Genomic DNA, 22,500 nt, shown 5'->3' with positions numbered 1-22,500 from the left:
CACACACACACATACACATACACACACACACGCACACACATACACACACACATACACACACACACACACACACACACACACACACACACACACACACACACACACACACACACACACACACACACACACACACACACACACACACGCGCGCACACCTTCACCTCTCTCTAGCTGGGCCTTGTGGCTTCTTCCTGGCTCTCCCGCTCTCTGTAGATCTGGTGTGGGCTGACAGCGCCGGGGGCGATACAAGGTTCCAGATCCTAGGGCACTGCCCCAGTCAGTCAGAGGTGAGAGGAAGAAAGGAGTGCACAGGTGTGAACGAGAGAGGAGTGCACAGAGCCGAACGAGAGAGGAATGTGCATCGGTGAGAAAGAAAGAGAAGAGAAGAGAAGGGGTTGGACAGAGGGGCATCAGCAACTATGATATATAAAATGTGTTATTCGATATGAAGGAAGCACAGGGCCTCAGCGTAATCATGTATCTAGAAAATCTTTAGCTTTATCTTTTATCTTCATCAAAGAGAGCTTCAAGTGTTGAGCTGTGATGGTAATGATGTGGCCTTGTTATGAACTGGTAGGAGCGTAAAGACAGTAAGCAGCTTGGTTTGCAGCCAAGAGTGTTTTTTTTGTTATGTATCTGTATTTTTTGTTCTGTTGAGATGTCCGGAAGTGCTGTTTTCTGAAATAAGCAGAGTGTCAAGTGTGTTGAAGTACCACACACTGCATAGGCTTTTAAAGATGTCTTCTCCACTATAGTTTGTGCATTAACAACCTACTCACTCCCTTTAGCACCTCTTAGTTCCTCTCCCAAAGAAACAGAACAGAGGTACCTCTTTTCTTATCTACCTTAGTGGATAAACACGCTGCTGTATCCGTGATCCGTGATCCTCCCCCTGGCTCCTGCAGTTGGAGTGAAGCCGGGGGATATCCCCTCACCTCCACGTAGCCTCTGAATCCTCGGGGAGGCCGTCAGATTCTTCTTCCTCGTTGGTATCGATCTGCTGGTCCTCTCTCTGCCCTCCGCGCTCACTACTCTGGGAACCACAATTCATCTCCCTGGAAAAGAGCTGACCCCAGGCCTGTTGGGTTTCTTTTTTCTCCCCCAACCTGAAGTGCAAAAGTTGATGGGAGACTCTACAGCTCAGGCGATCCCAGCAGGTCCACTTTCCCCAAAGCATAAATTGTGTTTTGTCTATAGAGATGTAATGCAATGTTGTGCATAACTGCTACTTTTTGAAAGTAATGTTATAGCCTGTTGCATTGTTCCTGCAATTTGTTGTGTGTGGGCTTTCAATCTGTCCACTATAGTGAATATGATATCAATAATGAATGTTGTTAACTCTTATGTAGATAGCTGCATATGTAGTGATTGCATATATCTGGTCTAAAAGGGTTACAAATACGATTTATAAGTCATCTGACAAACTGTCCAAACTGATTATTTTGTTGTGAACCCGATACAGTAAAGTTGGATCTGGAGCTTTATCTTCATTTAAGCAACACCTCCTCCCTCTCAACATGTCCCAACTGATCAAACATCTCTCCAGAGTTCATGTAGGATACATTTTCCATTCTATATCGAGTAGGAACAAAAACGGAGGGAAAGCGCTCATGAGCAGGGGGACCTATTTTGGGGGCGCGCACACCCACAGCCATGCACAGTAGGCTCGACTTTAATAAAGGTGATTCTGTGAGGCACCGGGCAGATTACAGCGATGAAACGCATCGCAGGATGAAGGGAGGGTAACAGGGCTAATGCTGGCTAGCGCTAACTCAACATGACATTAGCAGTCATAGCAGCAGTGGGAGGCCTATTAGCCTGTTCTGAAAGGAGTCGGTGCCTTCTTTCAGGTGCCTTTGATTTTCCCGGATACATCAAAGGGACACATACTTTATGGTAAATGAATGCTCTCCGAGGAATCAGAAAATGTTCAGAACCCTCATTTTTTTCTTCCTCCTTGTGCATTAGCATTAGAGGAAACAAAAAAAAACATGTCTGGCAGTGTTCATTAAAAAGTGTCAAATGCACAGAAGCTATTCTTATCATCTTCCTTTGAATGCTTGTCTTTGAAAATGGATTAGTACATGTAATTAAGGAAGTCACTAGAGCTATGACATACTGCACTCTCGCTCCTCTCCTCCCCTCTCCTCCTCTCTGCTCCTCCTTCCTCCTCTTCTCTCATCCTCTCTCTCTTCCTCTCTCTCCCTGTCTTGCTCTCTCTCTCCTCTCTCGTGCTCTCTCTTCTCTCATCCTCTCTCTCCCTGTCTTGCTCTCTCGCTCCTCTCTCTTGCTCTCTCTTCTCTCTCTCTTGCTCTCTCTCCTCTCTCTCTCTCTCCTCTCTCTCTCTCTCTTTCTCTGTCGCTCGCCATCATTTCCTGATGCACTCTCCTGTACAGACCTGCACGAGCTGAATAGGCCCAAACAGCCTTTTTCTTCTCCTTTTGTAATGTTCAAATCTAATAATGAGCAACATGAAAGCCTGATCCAAGAAAAGAGGAGGAAAAAGAGAAAGAAAACGCATCTCTCCACTTTTATTAAAAGAGTCTTGAAAGGGTGGCCCCGCGGAGGGTAATGGGCTCTTTGATAGTGCCGGCAGTCCATGCTTGTAGCTCCCCACCTACACATTGGCATATCGCATGATCAATGCTGGCCATAAGGCGGCTCATATGATAAAGGAAAGGGTCATAAAACAGTGGGTGAGGAGCGGCCCTGCACTGGCCTAGAGAGGCTTCTCCGCACCGAATCGCTCGTCTCACTCCCCCCGGGGGTGGAGGGATTTAGCCCTGATTTACCCTTTCGCAAGTGCTTACTTCCTGCAGTCTCTCCGATGTATGCATTCTCCTCCAGCCGGTCCTTATCTCCCTCTCTCTCCCTGTCCCTTGCTCTCTTTTGCCCGTCTGCAGATGCTGATTCTCAAGTGATCCCTCTTTTCTCTTCCTCCAGTTTGATCTCTCCTTTCCACCGCAGCTTCTAGATGATGTCCCTTTGCGTTCGTACCAGTGGGCTCCGTTGGTCTGTGTGCCCGTGCAATTAGGGCCAGGGCTATGTATGCATATGAAACAGGCCTCGCTCGCTCCTCGCTTGATCTTATACCGCCATAACGGGAATTAATTCCCATTTTGAGGAATGGCGTGAATTAGGAGGAGCATACGCACACGTTGTCAGACACCATGACCCTCTGGATAAAAAGGGGAATGATGGGCCTGTTGCTTTGCATACATGTATAATGTATTGACATGGAGTTGGGGGGGAAAGAGACTTAGTAATGGCACTTACTTGGTATTCAAGTGGTGGTGCCTCTTGCATGGATCTTTTTTTCTCTATTGTCAGTGAGTCCATGGAGGGGCAGAAGCATATTTGTCCACCCTGGTTGGGTCTGTAACTAGATATTATGCACCGTAGGCGGACGTTGTCAGCATGTTGTGCATGATAGTTAGTCAGGATCGCACCACAGTTGTGTTAATTAGCTAGAATTAGAATACGTCCCTGTGCGCATTTGGGTTTTTTTTTTTCCGCTGTCGGCTTTGTTTATGCAGCCAGTGGAGTGTTTGTTTGCCTAGCGTTTCATTTAACCCCACAGACATGGGAAATGGCCTAAATGAGAATTTCCACCGCAGGGGCAGAGGTTAGCGTTCCATTTCACCTGACATTTTAAAAAGTGCTCCCCGTGACTTCACACTGCTTTCACGCCCCGGCGTCTCTTCCTAACTGTGAGCTATTGGAACCACGGCGGCCATTTTCTCTCTACAGTAATTACAGCCGCATGCGCTTACTACATAATAATAGCCGTGGCTTGCAGATGGGACCTGCCCTTTTGAAAAACATTTTGAAACATTTTGATATTCATTTTTATAACCCCACTGACAGTTTATTTCTAGGGTTTAGGGTAGGGGTCATGCAGTTCAACCACATAACCTTCAAGCCCCATTACAACATGAGGGCATTTAACACCTAAACTGCTCAATTAAAGCCTTCCCTTTATTTGTGTAATGTATATGTCTGTCTCTCTTTTTTTTCTCCTCCCTTTCCCTTGTTTCTCCGCCTTGCTGTAATTGGCTATTTGGTGCCAAGCCAAACTGCTGGGCATGCCCCTAAAGAGAGCATGGCATCATGCTGCCCATCTGGTGAATGTGTTCCTGCCCTCGCAGGCAGGAGCGCAAGGTGCCAAGCACGCTGGTAGTGCCGGCCTCGCCAGTCCCATCTGTTCCTCGGCGACTGTGGCTTCTGGAGAGAGCGCACGGTCCGTCTCCTGCAAGGCTCCCTCCCAGGCTAGAGCAAATAAAAAGAACTCACAATACGTGCGCAGGCTTTTATTAATTTATTTACTTATTCATTTTGAAAGCCCCTGCACTGTTTCTGTTTTGTTTTTTTTTTAATAAAAACAAGCTTTTTCTGCATCAAAGGCTTAGACACGTTTGCCAATTTCAAAGGTCAGGCGTGCAGCATATGTTAGCCTTGAAAGACAGAGACTGGCAACGGGAATGCAAAGTGAATTGGACTCTGAGAGGCTGGGGTCCAAGCTACAGTACGTGGCACTGACTGTGGTTTACATAACGGATGTGAATTGCGAGCGATGGGCATATGCATGCATTTGAATTATGTAAGCTCTCCACTCCGACGGTGGTGGTTGTGGTGTTCTTGGTGGAGCGGGTGTTATGAATGCATGTTGAGCAACCAGTAAATATGGTGATGCACCGTGGTGGTCTCTGTCTGTCTGTCTCTCTCTCTCTCTCTCTCTCTCTCTCTCTCTCTCTCTCTCTCTCTCTCTCTCTCTCTCTCTCTCTCTCTGTCTCTCTCTCTCTCTCTCTCTCTCTCTCTCTCCTCTGTGCCTGAGAGCCTCATCACATGTATGCATGTTCACATGTCTAGAGTAGCGGATTAATTCAGTAGCCTTGGCATGTAGCACCCCCTCCACCCACTCGCATTAGGCTTGAGCAGACCGGAACTCGAGAGCCCTTCTGTCCCCACTGGCCTCTTCTCTTTGGCTCTCCACACCTCCTGTCCGCTCACCTTTTTTCTTGCCTCCCTTCTTTCCTCTCATCTCCTCTCCTCATTTCTCCTCTCCTCTTCTTGCAACCTTGGCTTTTCTTTTTTTTTCCTGAGCAAACACACTGTGCTGTTGTAATGGCCAGCTGGGGCCAGCTTTGGTTGCTTTGCTTCAACCTTCAGGTCTGTCCCATGTTCCGTAGTTGTGACAGCCTCGTGGAGGAAATTATTGTTGGCCACCTTAATCCCTGTCTCATGTCTGATTTTGTTTATTTGCTAGGATAAACCCCTACACGTACAAAGAGACAAATCACACACACACTCTCACACACAAAAGCTCTCCTATACCTGGCCACAAGTTACCAAGGATAAACACGTTAAATGGGATAATAAAGTAACATACAGTAAGATCAAGTACTTAGTAATGTCTTTAGATTATAATCTGATGCTGAGGTGATTTTGACTTCATGATATGGCTATGGATTTACACAATTTATATAATTATGTCTATTTGTAGGTCTTTGTACGGGCCGCAGATCTGTGGATTTAATACTTTAATAAATTTTCCACCTCACGTTTGACTATTTACAGTTTCTTTACAAAATAAACACGCCTTAAAATACTCACTTTTAAAACATGTCACTACTGTTAGTCTACTGAGAATTCTTGTGATGGTTCTTAGATCCCTTAAATATGAGTGCAGTTCTTTTCTTCCTCTGTTACTCAAGTGAGGAAGCTGAGTCTATGCCACATGGCTTCCCAATGTGTTTGTGTGAAGTGGTGCTGGTAAAAAAAAACAGTAATATCCCTGACATCCTCTGTTTCTCACATTTCACTGGAGCATATGAGACGTGTGAAATGCTGCAGTTTGGTGTGAACACAGCATATCTTTTGAACGCTGTGAGCACCAGGAACAGTTGCTCTCTTGAGTCACCTTAGACTTTCCAACGGAAGCACATTAAAACAACAGCTTGGAAATTTTGTACGGACAAGCACCTCTAAAATGGGACTGTTTACGCGCGCAAACACACACACACACACACACACACACATGCTGTTGTCTTCCCTCTTCCCAAGACCCAGTTTTGTCTGGTGCTGGTGATATTCTTAGCTTAGGATGCATATAAACCCCCCTGGTAGAACATGGCCTTGGATAACAGTTTTGAGTCGTTAGCATGTTTTCCCTGTCAGGATATGGTAGTAATTAGGCATCGAACAGTAATTACTACAGGGTAATGTGCAAACGGTCACTTATTTATTACTTATTATTTTCTCCTGAGGTTGGTTGCTTGCTCTCTGCAGGCTCTGCGCTATTCTGCTGAGCTGGCTTTCGTTCTGTCAAGAATTTGATGAAAAAAGAAACAGCAGATTAATACAATATTTACAGCAAAAACCACATGAAGGAGTCATAATCCTAGATATCAAAGCTAGCTAATGTTCCTCCTCTCGAAGCCCACAAAAAAAGCCAGCATGTGTATGCTCAGTGGCAAACAGAAAACCCCATCTGAGAAGAACGGGAGGTTTACTCCCAGATCTTCATTTGATGTAAAAGAAATTGCAAGCCTTGGTAGCTTTCCTTAAAACAGAAGAAGAAGAAGCAGAAGAAGAAAAAGAAGAAGAAGAAGAAGAAGCACTGGAAAACAAGACACTGGGGCTTACAGCAACCAGAGTGTGTCCTGCACCCCTTCTTTCTGGAAAAAAAAGCTTTAAAAAGTCAGCAAAATATAGTAAAAAAAACAAGATCAAATGAGGCAACTGCCACTCGTGCTAATACACGCTTGCCGGCCTATGGTTTGGAATGGATGGGGCGGAAAAGGCTCATTAATAATGAATCAGGTGTCATCATTAGGCGCCAGAATGATTAAAACATATCTCCAAGCTTCAAAAGCAGATTTGCTTCAAAAAACTAAATAAGTAACTAAACACATAAAATGATGTCAGAGAAAAAAAAAAGAAGATGAAAAAATATGAGCTTCTCACATAACCAGTAAATCAAGGCAGCTTTTCGGAAAAGAAATTAAATAAACAAAATGACACGCATCCTTGTGGCTTGCAAAACTTCTTGATAGGGAAAAAGAGAAGGAGAGGGGGCTAGCCTCTGAAATATTCATCTGTTGCATAACTCTTTAGATGGAGGCGCTAAGATGCTTCGCTCAGTATTCTGGGGGCATTGAGATTCATTCCCACCCCAAAGCCCTTAACTCAATCACAGCAATGGAGAGTAAACATCCTCCGTCATATAAGCTTCCCTCGTGTGTCACTCCCCCACTGAAGTTGAATTTATAAGACCTGTAATTCCATTTCATGGGCATTATAAAAAAAAGATTTTGATGACATCTCCACTCTGATAGGAAATAATGCATGAACTGGCTTGGATGGAGCAATCTCAAGTCAAGTGGAATATTTTTTTTTCTCTCTCTCTCTCTTTTCTTTTTTTTTTTCCTAAAATGCCACAGACAATTTGGGCTGTCTAAATTGACCCTAAAGAAGATTGAAGTATTCTGTTCCGATTTGATGAGAATGCATTTATTTCACCCTCGTCGTCTGGCGTCGACGGCTGCCTTCCTACAAAGTACTTCTCACATCCTCGCTCATCATTTGACGTCCAGGGGGGGCAGGGGGAGGGGGGGGAGTTTCTGGGTGGGCCTCCTGCCCACGTTTCTCTTTCTCCGGCAATAAGCACTACGCTGCCCTCTGCTTTAACTGTTGCCTGTTTGACAGACGTGCCTCGGAGCAATGTGATTTGTCTCCATTAGCAAGCAAACGAGGGGAAAGGGCTGCAAAACGACCCCTAATGGGAGCCTTATTGGCCCCCGGGAATCATCGGACCGGCAGCGGTTATCGTTGCCCGTGGTGGCTGACCCCTCGTGAGCCGAAGCAAGATTCAGATGATTTGTTTATGTGTTTATTTGCGCTTCTGTGCCTATTAATCCAACTCCCTTATATTTGCCCGGGCGACTAAATGAGCAATTCATTTGCATACAGTACGCACTGTTCTGCACAGCCTGTGGCAAGATGAAGCTCCGTTGTCATCCCGTAATATCCTCTGCTCTCATTGGACATGGCGTGTCCTCTGTCGTGAGTGCCAGCCGCCCTTGCTGTTGACAAATGAAGTCTGACTGAATACATTTGGGTCTGAGATGATGATGATGAGGAGGATGCGTTGCCCCTTTTGCTTCTCCCATTCCCTGCTGCACTATACCCCCTCAGTTGACTGGCACGCTACTGGAACGATCCACGCAAGTTCAGAAGGATGTTCCGGGCTTCTCCGACAAACTAGCACTATGCGGTTTTTCACGCTCATGGAACGCCTTAATGTGTGTGTGTGTGTGTGTGTGTGTGTGTGTGTGTGTGTGTGTGTGTGTGTGTGTGTGTGTGTCTGTGTGTGTGTGTGTAGGTGTGTGTGTGTGTGTGTGTGTGTGTGTGTGTGTGTGTGTGTGTGTATGTAGGTGTGGGCTTGTAACATATATGGTGAGCATATAGCTGACTTAGTCATAATAGCCTGACCGTGGGACTGCCAGAGAACACAATGCGTTTTGACACATCATAATTGCATATTCAAACTGGCTGCTTGCTAGCTCATATTGCCAAGGGGTCTGTGTTACCATTTTGACATTGAGGTATATGTCTTGCAATGGACTTTTAAAAATAATGCTTTGCCTCTTTTTGTGTGTATGTGTAGCTCTGTGTGTGTGTGTGTGTGTGTGTGTGTGTGTGTGCCGGGGGGAGGGGGGGCTGTATAACCCATATGACCTTTATTGATTCGGTTGCAAACAGTATGATTGAATTAATCATTTATGGCTGAAACTCTTTCGCATATCACACTCTTACCTTTGCAGTTTTGTGAGAATTATTATTGACAATATGCTGTTATTCTGTGAAGTGTTTTCCTCAGGCAAAAATGAACTTTGAAATACCAGCACACAACCCCACAACCAAAGTACATACTTGTTTAAGCGAAATCGAAATGAACATTTATCATTTTCTCAATGTTTTCTCCTTTTTTTATCAGCAGGAAACTGTTTAACCTGGTTAGGTTGATGGTTGGGTCAAAAGGCAATGAAGAAAGTTGCATATTGTCCATATGCGCCCACTTGAGATGCAACCTACAACTTATTTTAAAAACCCCTGTGGTGAGATGTTTTCCTCGTCTTATATAATGTTAGATATGACACTCTTCCTAGCGTGGCCTTGATCATTCTCAGCCATTCCTGGAAGGCTAAAAGCCTGCCGTGTTGATGATCCATGTCCCAGCTTCCTGATTTTGTATCCCTATAATACTTCCTTCATTGCCCCCAGACCAAATTAACGGCAGTCACAGAGCTAGTGACAATTTCTGCCATAGGCTCAGAAAAAACAAACAAACATCTCATTTCTGAAATGTCACTGAGGTGACAATGCAGGCGGTAATGGAGCGATGAGCGGGGGGTCACCGAAGGTCGCATCCATAACGCTCGAGCGCCAAAATGACGGTGGCCCCCGTGTTAAACAAAATGTCTCTCCTTTTTTGCCCTTTGTCCTGTAATTTCCACAGACCCCCACTACACACGCACTGCTGATTAATGGTTCCACACTATCTGCCCCACCAGATACAGAGAAGACCATTAATCCTGACAAATTATGTATATTCGACTCTGCCATATGACTGTAGTTGTGGTTTACCAGCTACTGCTGGGATTCTATGATCAGGCAAATGAATTTTTATGAAAACAATAAAAAACGTGATTGCTATGATGGGTTTTCCTGTCAAGTTTAGTTTTCAATCCCTGCAGTGACTTTTTGTCCATGCTGTTGGTTATTTATGAACTGAACACCTTCGCCAGAAGAAAAGGAGTGTTGAAACAATGTTAGATATCCTCTTAGTGACTCATTCTTGCTAAAGCTAATATGTTGATGCCAATGAACATTAGAACATTAACATTAACACTATTTCTTATCTTGCCAGTGAAATCTCAGTAAGAGCAAAAACAAAGAAAAAGAAAGAAAAGAAAAACATTTTTGATTTGACATTTTCCTTTGGGCATCTTTCATCTGTTTTTCTAAACAAGAAAGCTAGAACCAATTTACCCCAACTATACTTCACCTTCTGCAAGGACACCTCTTGTATACTTGTGTGTCTTTTTTTGGCCTTTCTAATTTTTGAAAACTCCAGCCAACAACCAGACAGCAGTGTCCTTGAAGCGCTCTCACTAAGTAGTGCACGTCGAATGCCCATTAATGTCTGCAGGCAAGCAGGCAGTGGAAAAATGAAAAGCCTCAATCACCGGAAAAAAACATGACGCACAAATCAGCCCTTATGCAGCCAATGCCCCCCCACACACACACACACACACCCCACCCCACCCCAATTACTCATCCAGCTATCCAAGTTTCTTTCCCAGCTACCTGTTTACACCCCCCTCCCACCCCTGTTTACGCCGGCAGCGCTTCTGCGCACGTGTCCCATCAGGGTTCGGTTGTTTACCAGTATGTCACCCCACGATCGGGATGGCATGCGGGTCACAGATACCCGAGTGCTGGCTGGCGTCGGACACGGCGAGCAGCCAGTAGCAGCGGTTCGGTTCCTCCCGTACCGTTCCCCCCGCGGTCCTGCTCTCTCTCCTGGGAGGCTCAGAGCCTGAGCTGCCTGGAGTGCACTGGAGCTCACCATCTCCAAGGGCCTGAGCCCATCCGTCTGGCCCAGGCTGCATCAGAGATGGGAGGAGGGTGTTGTTTTGTGAAGTAGCCTGGGGGGGCTTGGGGGACCAGAACTAGCCAGTGGACAGCAGCCATCGCAGTAGCATTGGAATGCCACACTTGCAAGGGAGAAAAAACATACCGTATAACACATGAGCTCTCAGGTGGTGTGTACTGTAGTGTAGTGTTCAGCAGAGGTGGGAAAGCAGACCTCTCTCCTTCCTTGATTCCTGACTGAGGTCTATCAGGCTTTCAATAGCTTTACATTTTTCACGCCTTAGAGGTTGAGATAGTAGGCTAGGCTATACTTGCTGACATTCATTCTCAATGAAGTTCCATTGCAGTATATGAATGAAATACATGTGGAATGATATGAAAAACATGAATTAGAAGCACAAGATCCGTTGCCAGTGGCAGCAGTCATTATTCTTTTGCCGTAGTCATTATTCAGAAATATCAGGCCTCTGAACATTGGGAATGTCCATTGAAGTCAATGGAACCTTCTGCAGTTTAATAAGCCTCTCTAACTTCCACAGAAGCCTTCATTAGAACGAAGACCTACAGGTTGATGAATACAGGCTGGCTTTCAAAAGGTTCTCTGTTCATATGTGTGCAAGTCTGTGTGTGTGTGTGTGTGTGTGTGTGTGTGTATGATATATGATATAGTATATAATTTTCCCTTGACAATTTCAAAGGAAGGCCGTGTAGGAGAGGTTGTTGATTTGGCATTATTGCATGCAAAATGGTTTGTCATTAGAAGTCATTGGGCGCTGGGTGGATGGGTGGTTAGTGCGTGATTGGCGGATGTGGGTGCTTGTGGGGGTTATATTGTTTAAAGGCTGCTGAAACAAGGGCTCATTATAGACGCCCTGCACTGTGGGTCTCAAGCGCTCCATGCCTTTCACTCTATTTTCATTTGCTCTGCAGTTATCGAATTTGCACCATCCCCTACACCCCCCCCCACACACACACACACACACACACCATTCTACCTGATTGCATTTTGTGTCACCCCTAAAAGCTGTCAAGGGAGTTGTGACAGAAAAAAGCTGAAATCAATTACCCAGCAATTTAGAGGAGAAAAACTTTGAAATTGACAACACCCTCACTTCAATTTGCATCACTTAGTGGTCATACGACTTAAATGCACTGCTCTGTCCCCCACCCCCCACCCCTACCCCATTTGATCTGGATCTGATAGGAGATCAACCTCAGAGGTTGTAGTCTGTGATCTCTATGAATTCATTACGCTAGAGAGGCACAATCCTGCCAAATCATTGTAAAAGACTGATTAAGTGTAAAACATTATAAGCATATGGAGCTGAAACTATCCAGGATTCAAGGCATTGATATAAGACTGAAGTGAACCTGCACTTGGCAGTAGCATGAGCAACTGTATATTCTGACTGACCGTTCTGAGCACTTCAACCTTGCACAACAAAAGAGTGCACACTCTTTTGATGTGATGTGTTCTCCATCTCTCTCTCTCTCTCTCTTCTCTCTCTCTCCCTTCCTCCCTTTCTCTTTCTCTCTTTCCTACCCTCTTGCTCTCTCTATACCCCTTTGTCACTCTCTCTCTTAGTCTGTCTTTTTCATGTCCTCTCCCTCTCTCCCCCTGTCTTTGTAGCACTCTCTCTCTCTCTCTCTCTCTCTCTCTCTCTCTCTCTCTCTCTCTCTCTCTCTCTCTCTCTCTCTCTCTCTCTCTCTACCTGTGACACCTCCTTTCTCCCTAGGCCACTTTAAAGCTCCACCTCACGGCCAGTAGCCTACACACTCCACAGGGCCTCTAGTGCACATACAACTGCACCAAAAAGAAAACATCATAGCCTCTCCACACACAGAAACACACACACATACCTTTTAGCAGTATTTCTTATCTTGTCCTCGGCTTTTCCACATATTCCATAACAGGTTTTTCTCGGTTATGAGGAATTTCATAATCCCTTTAATGTGACATATTTTTCATAAGGATTCATCGTGGAACAATAGCATTTGAGACGGATGAAATTTAATCAGAGGACTTAAACACAATTATGGTTATCAGGGAAGATGCTATGCGGAGGTGGGAGAGAGAGAGGAGGGGGGGATGGGGGGGGTGAGGAGCCACCCACACACTGTCTGAGTGCCTTCTGTGTCTCTCACATTTGTCATACATAGAAATCTCTTTACCCCTGTCAGTGAGAGTGAGAGGACACACACACACACACACACACACACACAAAGGGAGAGAGAGAGAGAGAGAGAGAGAGAGAGAGAGAGAGAGAGGAGCGGGGGGCTCTTCATGAGAAGCTAGACCAGGAGACTTGATTTCTCTGTCATCAGTCAGTGGTCAATTGCTTCTGTGGGAACTGTGGCTAGTGCATCTACAGTATTAAAGAAGAGAGTGATCACAGTGCAGTCTTTGTGTGTGTGTGTGTGTGTGTGTGTGTGTGTGTGTGTGTGTGTGTGTGTGTGTGTGTGTGTGTGTGTGTGTGTGTGTGTGTGTGTGTGTGTGTGTGTGTGTGTGTGTGTGTGTGTGTGTGAGAGAGAGAGAGAGAGACAGAGACAAACAGAGAGCTTTACTAGAATGGTACCAAACAGTACCTTTCTTGGTATGTGTATTTTAGCTGGAGATGTGTGCTGTCACGATCAGTAGTTTTTGGGCCATCCTTTGTTCTGACTGGGCATGGCAGTCTCGACTCCCCATATCCTTTCTTTTATGCCTTTATACAATTGCTTTCAGGACAGGGAAGGGAAGTTTGTCTCTCCTTGTTCCCCAGACTGTGTGCATGTTTGTTACTATTACATGCGGGCTGTGGACACACAAAGGGGCTCAGCATTGATTTAGTGGTTTGACGCAATAGGACTGCATCATATGCACAATGTGCTTTGTTCGTATATGCCCCGCTTTTATGCTATTTTCGCTCTCTCTTACACACACAGTGACACTCACACCCCCATACACCCAGACACACACACACACACACACAGCCAGACTCATCGTCCTTACATGAAGCATTTGCTCACCCGTCATGGACTTGAATGCCACTTATGAAAAGTTCACTTCTCGCACGCCGCAGTCCTTCACACTTGCACGCTTGACTGCACACCCGCCCTTTGTCCCCCCACCCCCCCTCCTTTTTCTCCCTCTCCCACTGTCTGCCGAGGGAGAGAGAGGAGAGGGAAAAAAACGATATTTTCATCTTTTTTCTTGCCCCCAAACCCCTTTCTTCCCTCGACGAGGCCCTTTGTAAAAGATTATATGGAGTTCAATTGATGCAGTTGTTCCATTCAGGCCATCTCGTAAATACACAGGCCTGCTTTTACATTTGAATGGAGTCGGCAAGTGTTTTATTCCCACTGTGTTAAAGACATTAATACTCCCCCATTGTAATGGATTTCAGCCTGACCTTGTATGAGAATTAGATGGCTGAACGTGAGGTGAATAAACGTCGGCTTGGCCCAGCACAGTGCTCTTGTGAGGCCATAATAGAGTAATACAATTTAGCTCTTCTTCAGGGCTTTACTGGGGGGGTACTTCTATCTCCCCCCCACCCACCTTCATGTGGGCTCGTAACTTGTAAATATTTTGCTCATTGAAATGAAACAGCAGCAGCAGCAGCAGCAGCAGCAACAACAACTTTTTAGACTTTAATTTGATTTAGGCATTAACGAGGCAGTAAATGACCAAAAAAAAGAAATCTCATGGGTAACAGTTAGCCATCACTTCCAATCACTCACTGAGTGACAGAGTAAGTGGTTCACTATGTCCGTTATCAGCATGCTAAAGCCACATGACAGATATTTTTTGAGAGTACTCAGGGCCAGATCTCTTCAAGAGAAATCTACAACCTGTATAAGAGTCTGCATTAATAATACACCTTCTGTGACTATAATAAGCCCAGTAGCCCTGTGTGACTGACTGCTTTTTCCAACATAGTACAGTCTGATTCAGTCTCTTGTGTTCCTCTGATCCACGGTAATCTGTAATTATATGGGTCACCATGGCTAGCTCGAGGAGCATTATGTTCCCAGTCCTCCACAATAAATCCCTTTTGTGTTTATAAAGTAGGCGAGGGTGATAACCCCTTACACCTGACAATCAGATGGATTGCCTGAGGTGACACATAGACCTCCTATATCCCAGCATTCATTAGATGTTCATTGAGAGGCTTAAGTGGTAGGATGATGGGTCCTCTTGTGTTGAATTGTATATTCCAATGGCTCTGAAAGTGAAAACCCAGTGGAAAAAGAAAGAAAAAACACCTAAAAACCAGCTTGTGTTGGTAGGTGGTTTTAGCTGGTTTTAGCTGGTGTTTGCTGGTTTTCTTCCAGCTTCTGCTAGTCTTTGCTGGTGTAGCTGGTTGGGCCAGGTGGACATGCTGGCATGACCGACTAAGAAAGCTAGTCATGCTGGTGTGACCAGCCTGTCATTTTGGATACAGCTGGTGTAAGATGGTCATGCTGGTGACCAGCCTACCAAGCTTGACATTGTTGGTGTAAGATGGTCATGCTTGTTTGCTAGAATGACCAACATTGATGACATGGCCAGTTAAACCAGCAATGTAGACCAGCAACACCACTTAAAATGACCAGTTTGAGGATGTATAACCAGCTAAACCATTGAAACACCACCATACACTGGGTAAACCAGCTGAAAGTATTTTTCAGCAAGGAGGCTATACAAAATGCATCTGTGTTTGATCTCTTGTGGAGTCAGATATCTATATCCACAACACACAAAGACACACACACACTCGCAAAAGATTGTGACAGCCACTGACAGCCGTCTTTAAGTTAGAATATGTATGATTTACTGAATAGCCTATAGCCTATATTTTATGCTGCAACACCAGGGGGACCCTGTCAGGTCGAAATTCATCACATTTCTGTGTAGTTTGCCAGATACAGTATATTAGATATTCGTGTAGTCCTCCTCCAACAAACACCATACTCAAAGGAAAGAAAAAAAAAACAACTGCATGACCCCATAAACTATTGTATGACACAGCAGCTGAATCATTTGTCAGGACCCAATACCAGTTCAGTGAGTACGAGGCATTGACATTCCACTGGGAATGTCTCTTGATACCAGGATTTTTTTACCCTTTTTTATCATTTAATGCATTCTCAAGCTCACTCTTGACGTTTTTTGTTCTTAGAAGCTCCAGGGAACCAAACAGTTCTTCATTTGCGCAGTCGTGAATTTGTATTTTTGGGGCGAGCTCACGTCACGAGGGAATACTAAATGGGAACTCTGCAGAAGGAGTTGCTTAATTGGCACTCAGGGCGGAGACTGGGGAAGACAAAGCTACGGATTAAGTGAAGTTAGATGTAGCAAAGTACGGCTTTATTGAGTAAAGCCATCATGTGCATGACTTGCATTCTGCCGTTCGCCGTTTTTTTTTGTACTCCCTTCCTCACTCCCCCTGTGCCTCTTTCTTCTTTACTATTACCATTGAACTCTGATCCTTTCTTTTTTTCTTTCTTTCTTTCTTTCAGTTTCTTTCTTTCTTTCTATGTATTTGCTACGCTCAGTTTGATGTACCCATGACTTTGACTGCCGCGTCAATCCATGAATAGGCAACATATTCATCTTTTGATATTTCACATGAGCGTGAGAGTGTTTCTAATGTCCCTAGCGTCTCCGACGCCTTTTCGCCTTATTTTGCGCATCGTGTTTGTGACTGTGAGAAAACGAAGGAAAGCGCACCCAGCCATGCTGCTGCCCGATATTTACCTTTCACAGCGAGCAGTCTTAATGCTGGAGTGCACCTCATCATCATTCCTGACAGATGAAGAGAGAGAGAGAGAGAGAGAGAGAGAGAGAGAAAAGGGGCGGGGGCAGGAGGGGGGGCTATCAAATCAAACCGTAAGCGTCCCGGCGGTCACTCCCCGATGTGACGGCCTCCGCTGAGGAGCTGCGGTGCGTGTGGCGTCCTCCCCCCGGCCGGCGTGTCATTCATAAGCGTCCTAATTAAATGTGCTCGGCGAAACCCCCCCCCGTCCCCCCCCCCACCCCCCGCGCCGCCCTCGTTAGCGCTAACCATGCCCTGTGCATGCTCATCACACTCCGCCTCCGCCCGCCCTGCCGTGGAGATTATAGACAAGGCCGTTACAGATGGGGCCGTCCAGCCCCGACGGTCAGCGGGGAGAAAAGGGCAACGGTATTTTGCTCCGCGTTAGCCACTCCGTCATGGCTGACCCGCACAGCATGGCGCATAACATAGCAGCGGGCACCTGGAGCCCGGCAGGCCCTGATTTGGTGTTGGTCAGCGCCAGAACTGAGCCAAACAGACCCGAGCCAGAATCAGCTCCTCTGCTGGACAGTTAGCGAACAAGTGCTTTTCAACGAGTATAAAGTATTGACGACAGCCGCCGTGGGAAAAATGAATAATGTGGATATAAACTCTCAGATGTAATGCCAAATGTTGCAGTTTAGCAATGCTGATTGGCATATTTATTGAGCTGGGAGTCAAATGGTTGTGCCATTTAATTGCCCATTCAGTTTGTGAAGTGGGATTGATTGTTTGGGTAATTAAGAGCGATTTGTGGCTGTTGCTCGGCTGGAATAAACCAGTGTTTGTGAGTCACTGAATATGTGGAAACAAATACTCCTAAAGGGAGTTCAAATGGGTTTGCTTCCTGTTTTTACCTTGGTGTGCTTATCATACGTTTGCGGGCAGACCAAAGTTAGGGGACACAAGAGTTCTTCATCAGCGAATCGTCATGATACTTGTATGGTGCAATACAAGGTCATATTATGGTTGTAATTGATATGTTCCTGACTAAAAAGGCTCCTGTAGTTTTACTACGATGCAGAACTGTGTTCTGAATACAGATCTAATAGCTTTTTACATTTCATCGACATTATTCATTGGGTTTTTTTTTTTTTTTTTTTACCCTGATCTGTCAAAGGTAAACTGGTCTGATATAACACAGTGCACAATGAATAGTATAGCGGAAACCTGCACTATTGAGTTTAATTAAATTGTTAAATCTTTAAAATGCCATATCCTGCACATTCCTGGCACTCTCTATACCACTAGAGGAGACAAACGTAGACAAAATGTGAGTCAACACATTGTGTTGTGGGATTGGATGGGTCTTCTGTCTGACTCTGTACAGAAGAGCACTCTGACTGTATAAGGGGAGAGACTGTGTTCAATGTATAAGTAATCATTCTCTAAAGAGCCTTAGATAGAAGCATCTGCAGTGAGTAATGTGGCGCACAATGCACATCTCGACACTGCAGAAATGAAAGGCTTTCATTTCCCCTCCAAGCTTTTGTACAGTGTGTTCGGAACACACTGGTGGCGAGGCCCTCTTCAGATGACGTTTTACGGCCTGAGAAAACTTCAATAGTCATCATCTCAAAATGGCCGAGCGGAGGGTGTCAACGGGGGCCTCGGAAAACATCAGAAGTCTCAGCACCGCAGCGCCGGGCTGACAACCTTGTAAGACTTTTTACAAAGTACAAGACCAAGCAGAGGCCATAAAACCACGGCGTTCATTAAATCATTCTCACAGAAAAGGCCGCGCGAGGAGAGGAAGAGAGAGAGAGAGAGAGAGAGAGAGGGGAGAAAAAAAAGGAGTGGCGAAGATCGATGATATCGAAGGAAAGAGAGATGAAAAAGAGAGGAGAGAGGGGAGAAAATGAGCAGTGTGCAAGTTGCGGGAAAACACTCGGGTCGGTCAGTCGGCTCCCCTCTCCCCCGGGAGGGTCAGTGTAGCCATTCTCTAGATCTACATTAGGAAATACTGTAGCATTTCTCCCGTCTCAGTGCGATTAGATTTCTCCAGACCCCGAGGGAAACGGCTACTACTGTGCCACACCAGCATTCTCCCTTTTTTTTTTTCACTTGAGCACTCCAACAGTAACATTTGTAAGGCCTAACAGAACAAAGTGGGTTTTGGAGGGTCACGCACGTGCCACGTTTAAGCAGAAGGGAGATTTTCATGTTTTCTTTTTTTTGGCAGTCATCTCTGCTCATCACTGCAAAGTCATCACTGCGACTCCTCTTGCTGAGAACCTTTCTGGGCGTGCGACAGAGGCATGAGAATGATCTCTATCTGGAGCGTGTGGCGGTGGAGTTTGTGCCTTTATGCTAGATATGAAAAAAAAACCCGCTTTGGGAAACTTAATATGCTCTTAATCTCCGCACGAGCGGATGAAAATAGTCGGGAGTTCATAATCCAGCCCAATCTGTGATAAACTCTTCATCCACTGCAGGGATTAGCCTCTCTGAGGCTTTTCTCAGAATTCTTGTTATCTGGCATATGCTCCGCGTCGTGAAGAGTTCATTACAATTGCACCCCCACCCTCCTTCACCCTTCCTCACCTACTGCAAAACATTATTCTATTCTCTGGTCGTTTTCTTTTTTGGTTATTTATTAGTTCTGGTATCAAAGGGGGGGAAGGGAATTGTAAATATGTGTTCAGCCCCCACATTAAATCCTGGAAAGTACTGGGCGAAAATCAACATTCATTTATCCGAGCACATCTGGTGTTGACACGGATCTGTAGTTATTTCAGAGGCTTTGTATCTTTCTTAACAAATCAAAAGGAAATGACTGAGTTTCTCAGAAAGCTACTTTGATTAAGTCTGTTTGTCTGCATATTTAATGAGGTGAGTCCATGAAACTACAGGGGTTGTTAATCTTGTCACCAGACACATTGGGGAAATACACTTTGTCACCGCTCACTTAAATGAGACTGGTAAATACCATTTTGTAACAACACTACTAGCTTTTCCAGTGTATGATACCTACCTTTTGACTTAGACTCAAAGAATCTAATAGAAATAATAACCAAATTTCAGACTTACACTAAACAAGCAAGCAAGACAGACCAGTAAGGAATGGCCAAGAAGAACACAACGGAAGTCAGATGCGCACACAAAGTGGTGGGAATTTTCCATTCAATCTTTATTTCAGACTCACAAAAGGGTCCGTAGCATAGACAAAACATAGAATCATCTTTAAAGAAGTATATCTAACGTGAATTATACATATGAAAGAATCAATCAATAAATCAATTCATATAATAAATAGATGGAATAAAGTAATAAATCATGAATTAATTAGTGCATGAATTCATGATCATTCAAATACCCTTACAGTAGTGTTACCATAAATTATATACAGTATCTCACCTGTGTTTTCTAAGCCTGAACAAGTACATCTAAAAGCTTATCCTGGTTAATGAACCTGTAACAGTGACCCCTAGCATCATTTATAAGCCTCTGTGAGTGTCTGGACTCTGACAGAGCACATGCTAAATTCTTGAAACAGTATGTAACTTATAAACACTGATGGTAAATATCCCCTTCATCACTCATATCATAAGTCATGTGAGTAAGAATATGACAAAGGTATTTTATTTCCTTTCATCTCATGAGTGGGATATTGCATAAATAAAACATGCAATATAAGTTTCTTATCCTCTTTACTTACGACTACTTTGTCCTGTATGACAGGAACTAGCAATATAGTGGTAACAGAGCAGGACACCATGACCTAAGACACCAGCAAAGCACATTGGCTGTCAGAAGACAGAGCCTTCCACTTCCACTCTTAAAATGTTCTACTGCGATATGATTCATATCACAGACCGTCTTGTCATCTAGCTTCACGATGCCGTCATAGACTTCATCAGACCTCACTACCATGCTTTCAGAGAGGTCAACATTCTCTTCGCAACAACCTTTACATTTAACTCAAATGCATGACTTAGAATAACACTCCCACCACGCCTCAGCTATTTTGTCTGTACACCCTCAATGTCAGATGGCAGAGAAGCTTTACAGTTACCGGTACTCATAACTCTGACCATCTTTCCGGAAATCAACGGTCATTGTTATTCTGCAGCTTCATTCACAAGTGAGTCAGCGGTTAAAGTTAGCATTAGAACGGTTTAGTTTTTTTCAAACATTTCAAACCCCTGTCTAAGCCTTCCTGATTCTGACCAAGTGCTCAAAAGCCGCAAAGTCATTGCAACCTGATATAATATTATGCACAATCACAGGTAGTAGATTAGGAGAGGGTGGCGTCAGAACAGAAAAACAAAAATAAAAACAAAGAAAAAAAAAAACAGAGAGCCCACAAGGAAACCACAACCACAAGAACATTTGTCCAGCAGGGCAGTTGACAGTTAAAGGCATTAACAGAGTCATGACACAATGTTTTGTTTTCTCTCTCTCCCTCTCTCTCTCTCTCTCTCTTTCTCTCTCTCACTCTCTCTCTCTCTTTCTCTCTCTCTCTCTCTCTCTCTCTCTCTCTCTCTCTCTCTCTCTCTCTCTAGAAATCCTGAATGGAGGTGTGTATGTGGATCAGAACAGGTTCCTGTGCCACGCTGACAACATCCACTGGCAAGACATCCTCAAGCAGAAAGATGCAGACATTTTGGTCTTGTCCTCCAACAACAGTGGCAACATCTGTGAGTGGCTATCGTTTCCTGTCTGTCTGTCTATCTGTCTATCTGTCTATCTGTCTATCTGTCTATCTCTCTCTCTCTCTCTCTCTCTCTCTCTCTCTCTCTCTCTCTCTCTCTCTCTCTCTCTCTCTCTCCTTATCCCTGTAGATCTATCATTGAACAACGTCTCTTTGAAGTTATGGACAGTTACTACATGGTTTTTCTCTCACTCACACACACAGACACGCACACACACTCATACACACTCACACACACTCACACCGGTGCCTACAGAAGACAAACACCCATCCTCCTCCCTGCACAGCTTATCGTGTGTGAAGTATCGCACGAGTGGCGGTGATTATCTCCAAGAGGAGGGACCCCAAGGTCAATGGGAGTAAGTGCAGAGCAGGCTATTGAGGAGCTGAGCCCTTTTGTGCAGGCGAACATTCATATGCACACAGACTCAGGATCAGCTAGACGTGCAGCCGAGCAGCCTATTGTGGAACATCATCCCACAGATCCTCCACATGAAGAGCGTCTTCAAAGCAGACAGTGACAGAATTTCAACTGCTTTCACCTAATGCTTGGTTTTGTGTAGGGATATCAAGGGGTTTTTTTTTGCGCAGGAAAGCCACATCTTAACGCTCAAGAAAGACGTGTCCGATTACAAAAGAACGTGTTTCTAGACCTTGTTGACCTCAAGACTGCTACCGTTCGTCACCGTCACTGTTAGCTTAGCTAGTTCGCCCTCTAGTCAAACATAAAGGCGTGTGATTGGGCTTCAATCTAGCCCAGTTTGTGGATAACAAACTGTGAAGCGATACTTTTTGACTTGGTGTCTAGTCCGCCTCACTTTGCAGAGTGAGGGCAGTTGGGGTTTTACACATTGGATGGGGCTTTAGTGCTCTCCATAAAGCACTGAGCCACGTGTAGCTCTCAAACTTAATGGCGGGTTATGGGTTTGCGGCCGAGTCAGCCGCGCCCGTTTATGAGACACAATTAAAACCCACTCAAGGTGAAAAGGGTCGTTAAAAAGCAGCCCTCTCTCGTTATGAACCCCTGGATCACGCTTGGCGTTTTCTCTCTCTCTCTCTCTCTCTCTCTCTCTCTTGGAATTTGAAATTATCCCGAATAGGAAATCGTTTATCATCTTGTCACATTCGGCCAGACTTGGTCATTTTTACAGGGGCTTGGTGGTGGGGGGGGACGAGTTTGTGCTAGCATAAGCGCTAATGTGGTAATAAAGCCGAAATGAAGTCAAGCGAGTTTTAAGTCGTGGGCCTTTTGTTCCAGGCCAGAGAAATATCCTGTCTCGTTAGTGCCATGGTCTGTTTTAACCTTTAAATTTCTCAGCTGGCAATTTGTTTCACTTCCCCCCGGCTCCCGGTTGTCAGGCTGTTGACCCGCTTTGCAGACGTTTGTTTTTTTTTCGGTTGTGTGTG

At 44.9% G+C, this 22,500-nt stretch overlaps 1 protein-coding gene across 1 annotated transcript in view; it reads left to right on the top strand.

Moving 5' to 3' along the window:
• LOC134070949 (receptor tyrosine-protein kinase erbB-4-like) overlaps positions 1-22,500 on the top strand; it is a 252,134-nt gene that overhangs the window by 151,284 nt on the left and 78,350 nt on the right. Inside the window, exon 4 of the mRNA XM_062527490.1 lies at positions 20,945-21,079. Within this exon, the coding sequence (XP_062383474.1) occupies positions 20,945-21,079 (135 nt within the window). The remainder of the gene's footprint in view (positions 1-20,944; positions 21,080-22,500) is intronic.

This window comes from Sardina pilchardus, chromosome 23 (assembly GCF_963854185.1).
Source record: "Sardina pilchardus chromosome 23, fSarPil1.1, whole genome shotgun sequence".
Taxonomy (NCBI): Eukaryota; Metazoa; Chordata; class Actinopteri; order Clupeiformes; family Clupeidae; genus Sardina; species Sardina pilchardus.
The sequence above is the reverse complement of the archived record's forward strand: the minus strand, read 5'-3'. Positions and strand labels throughout refer to the sequence as shown.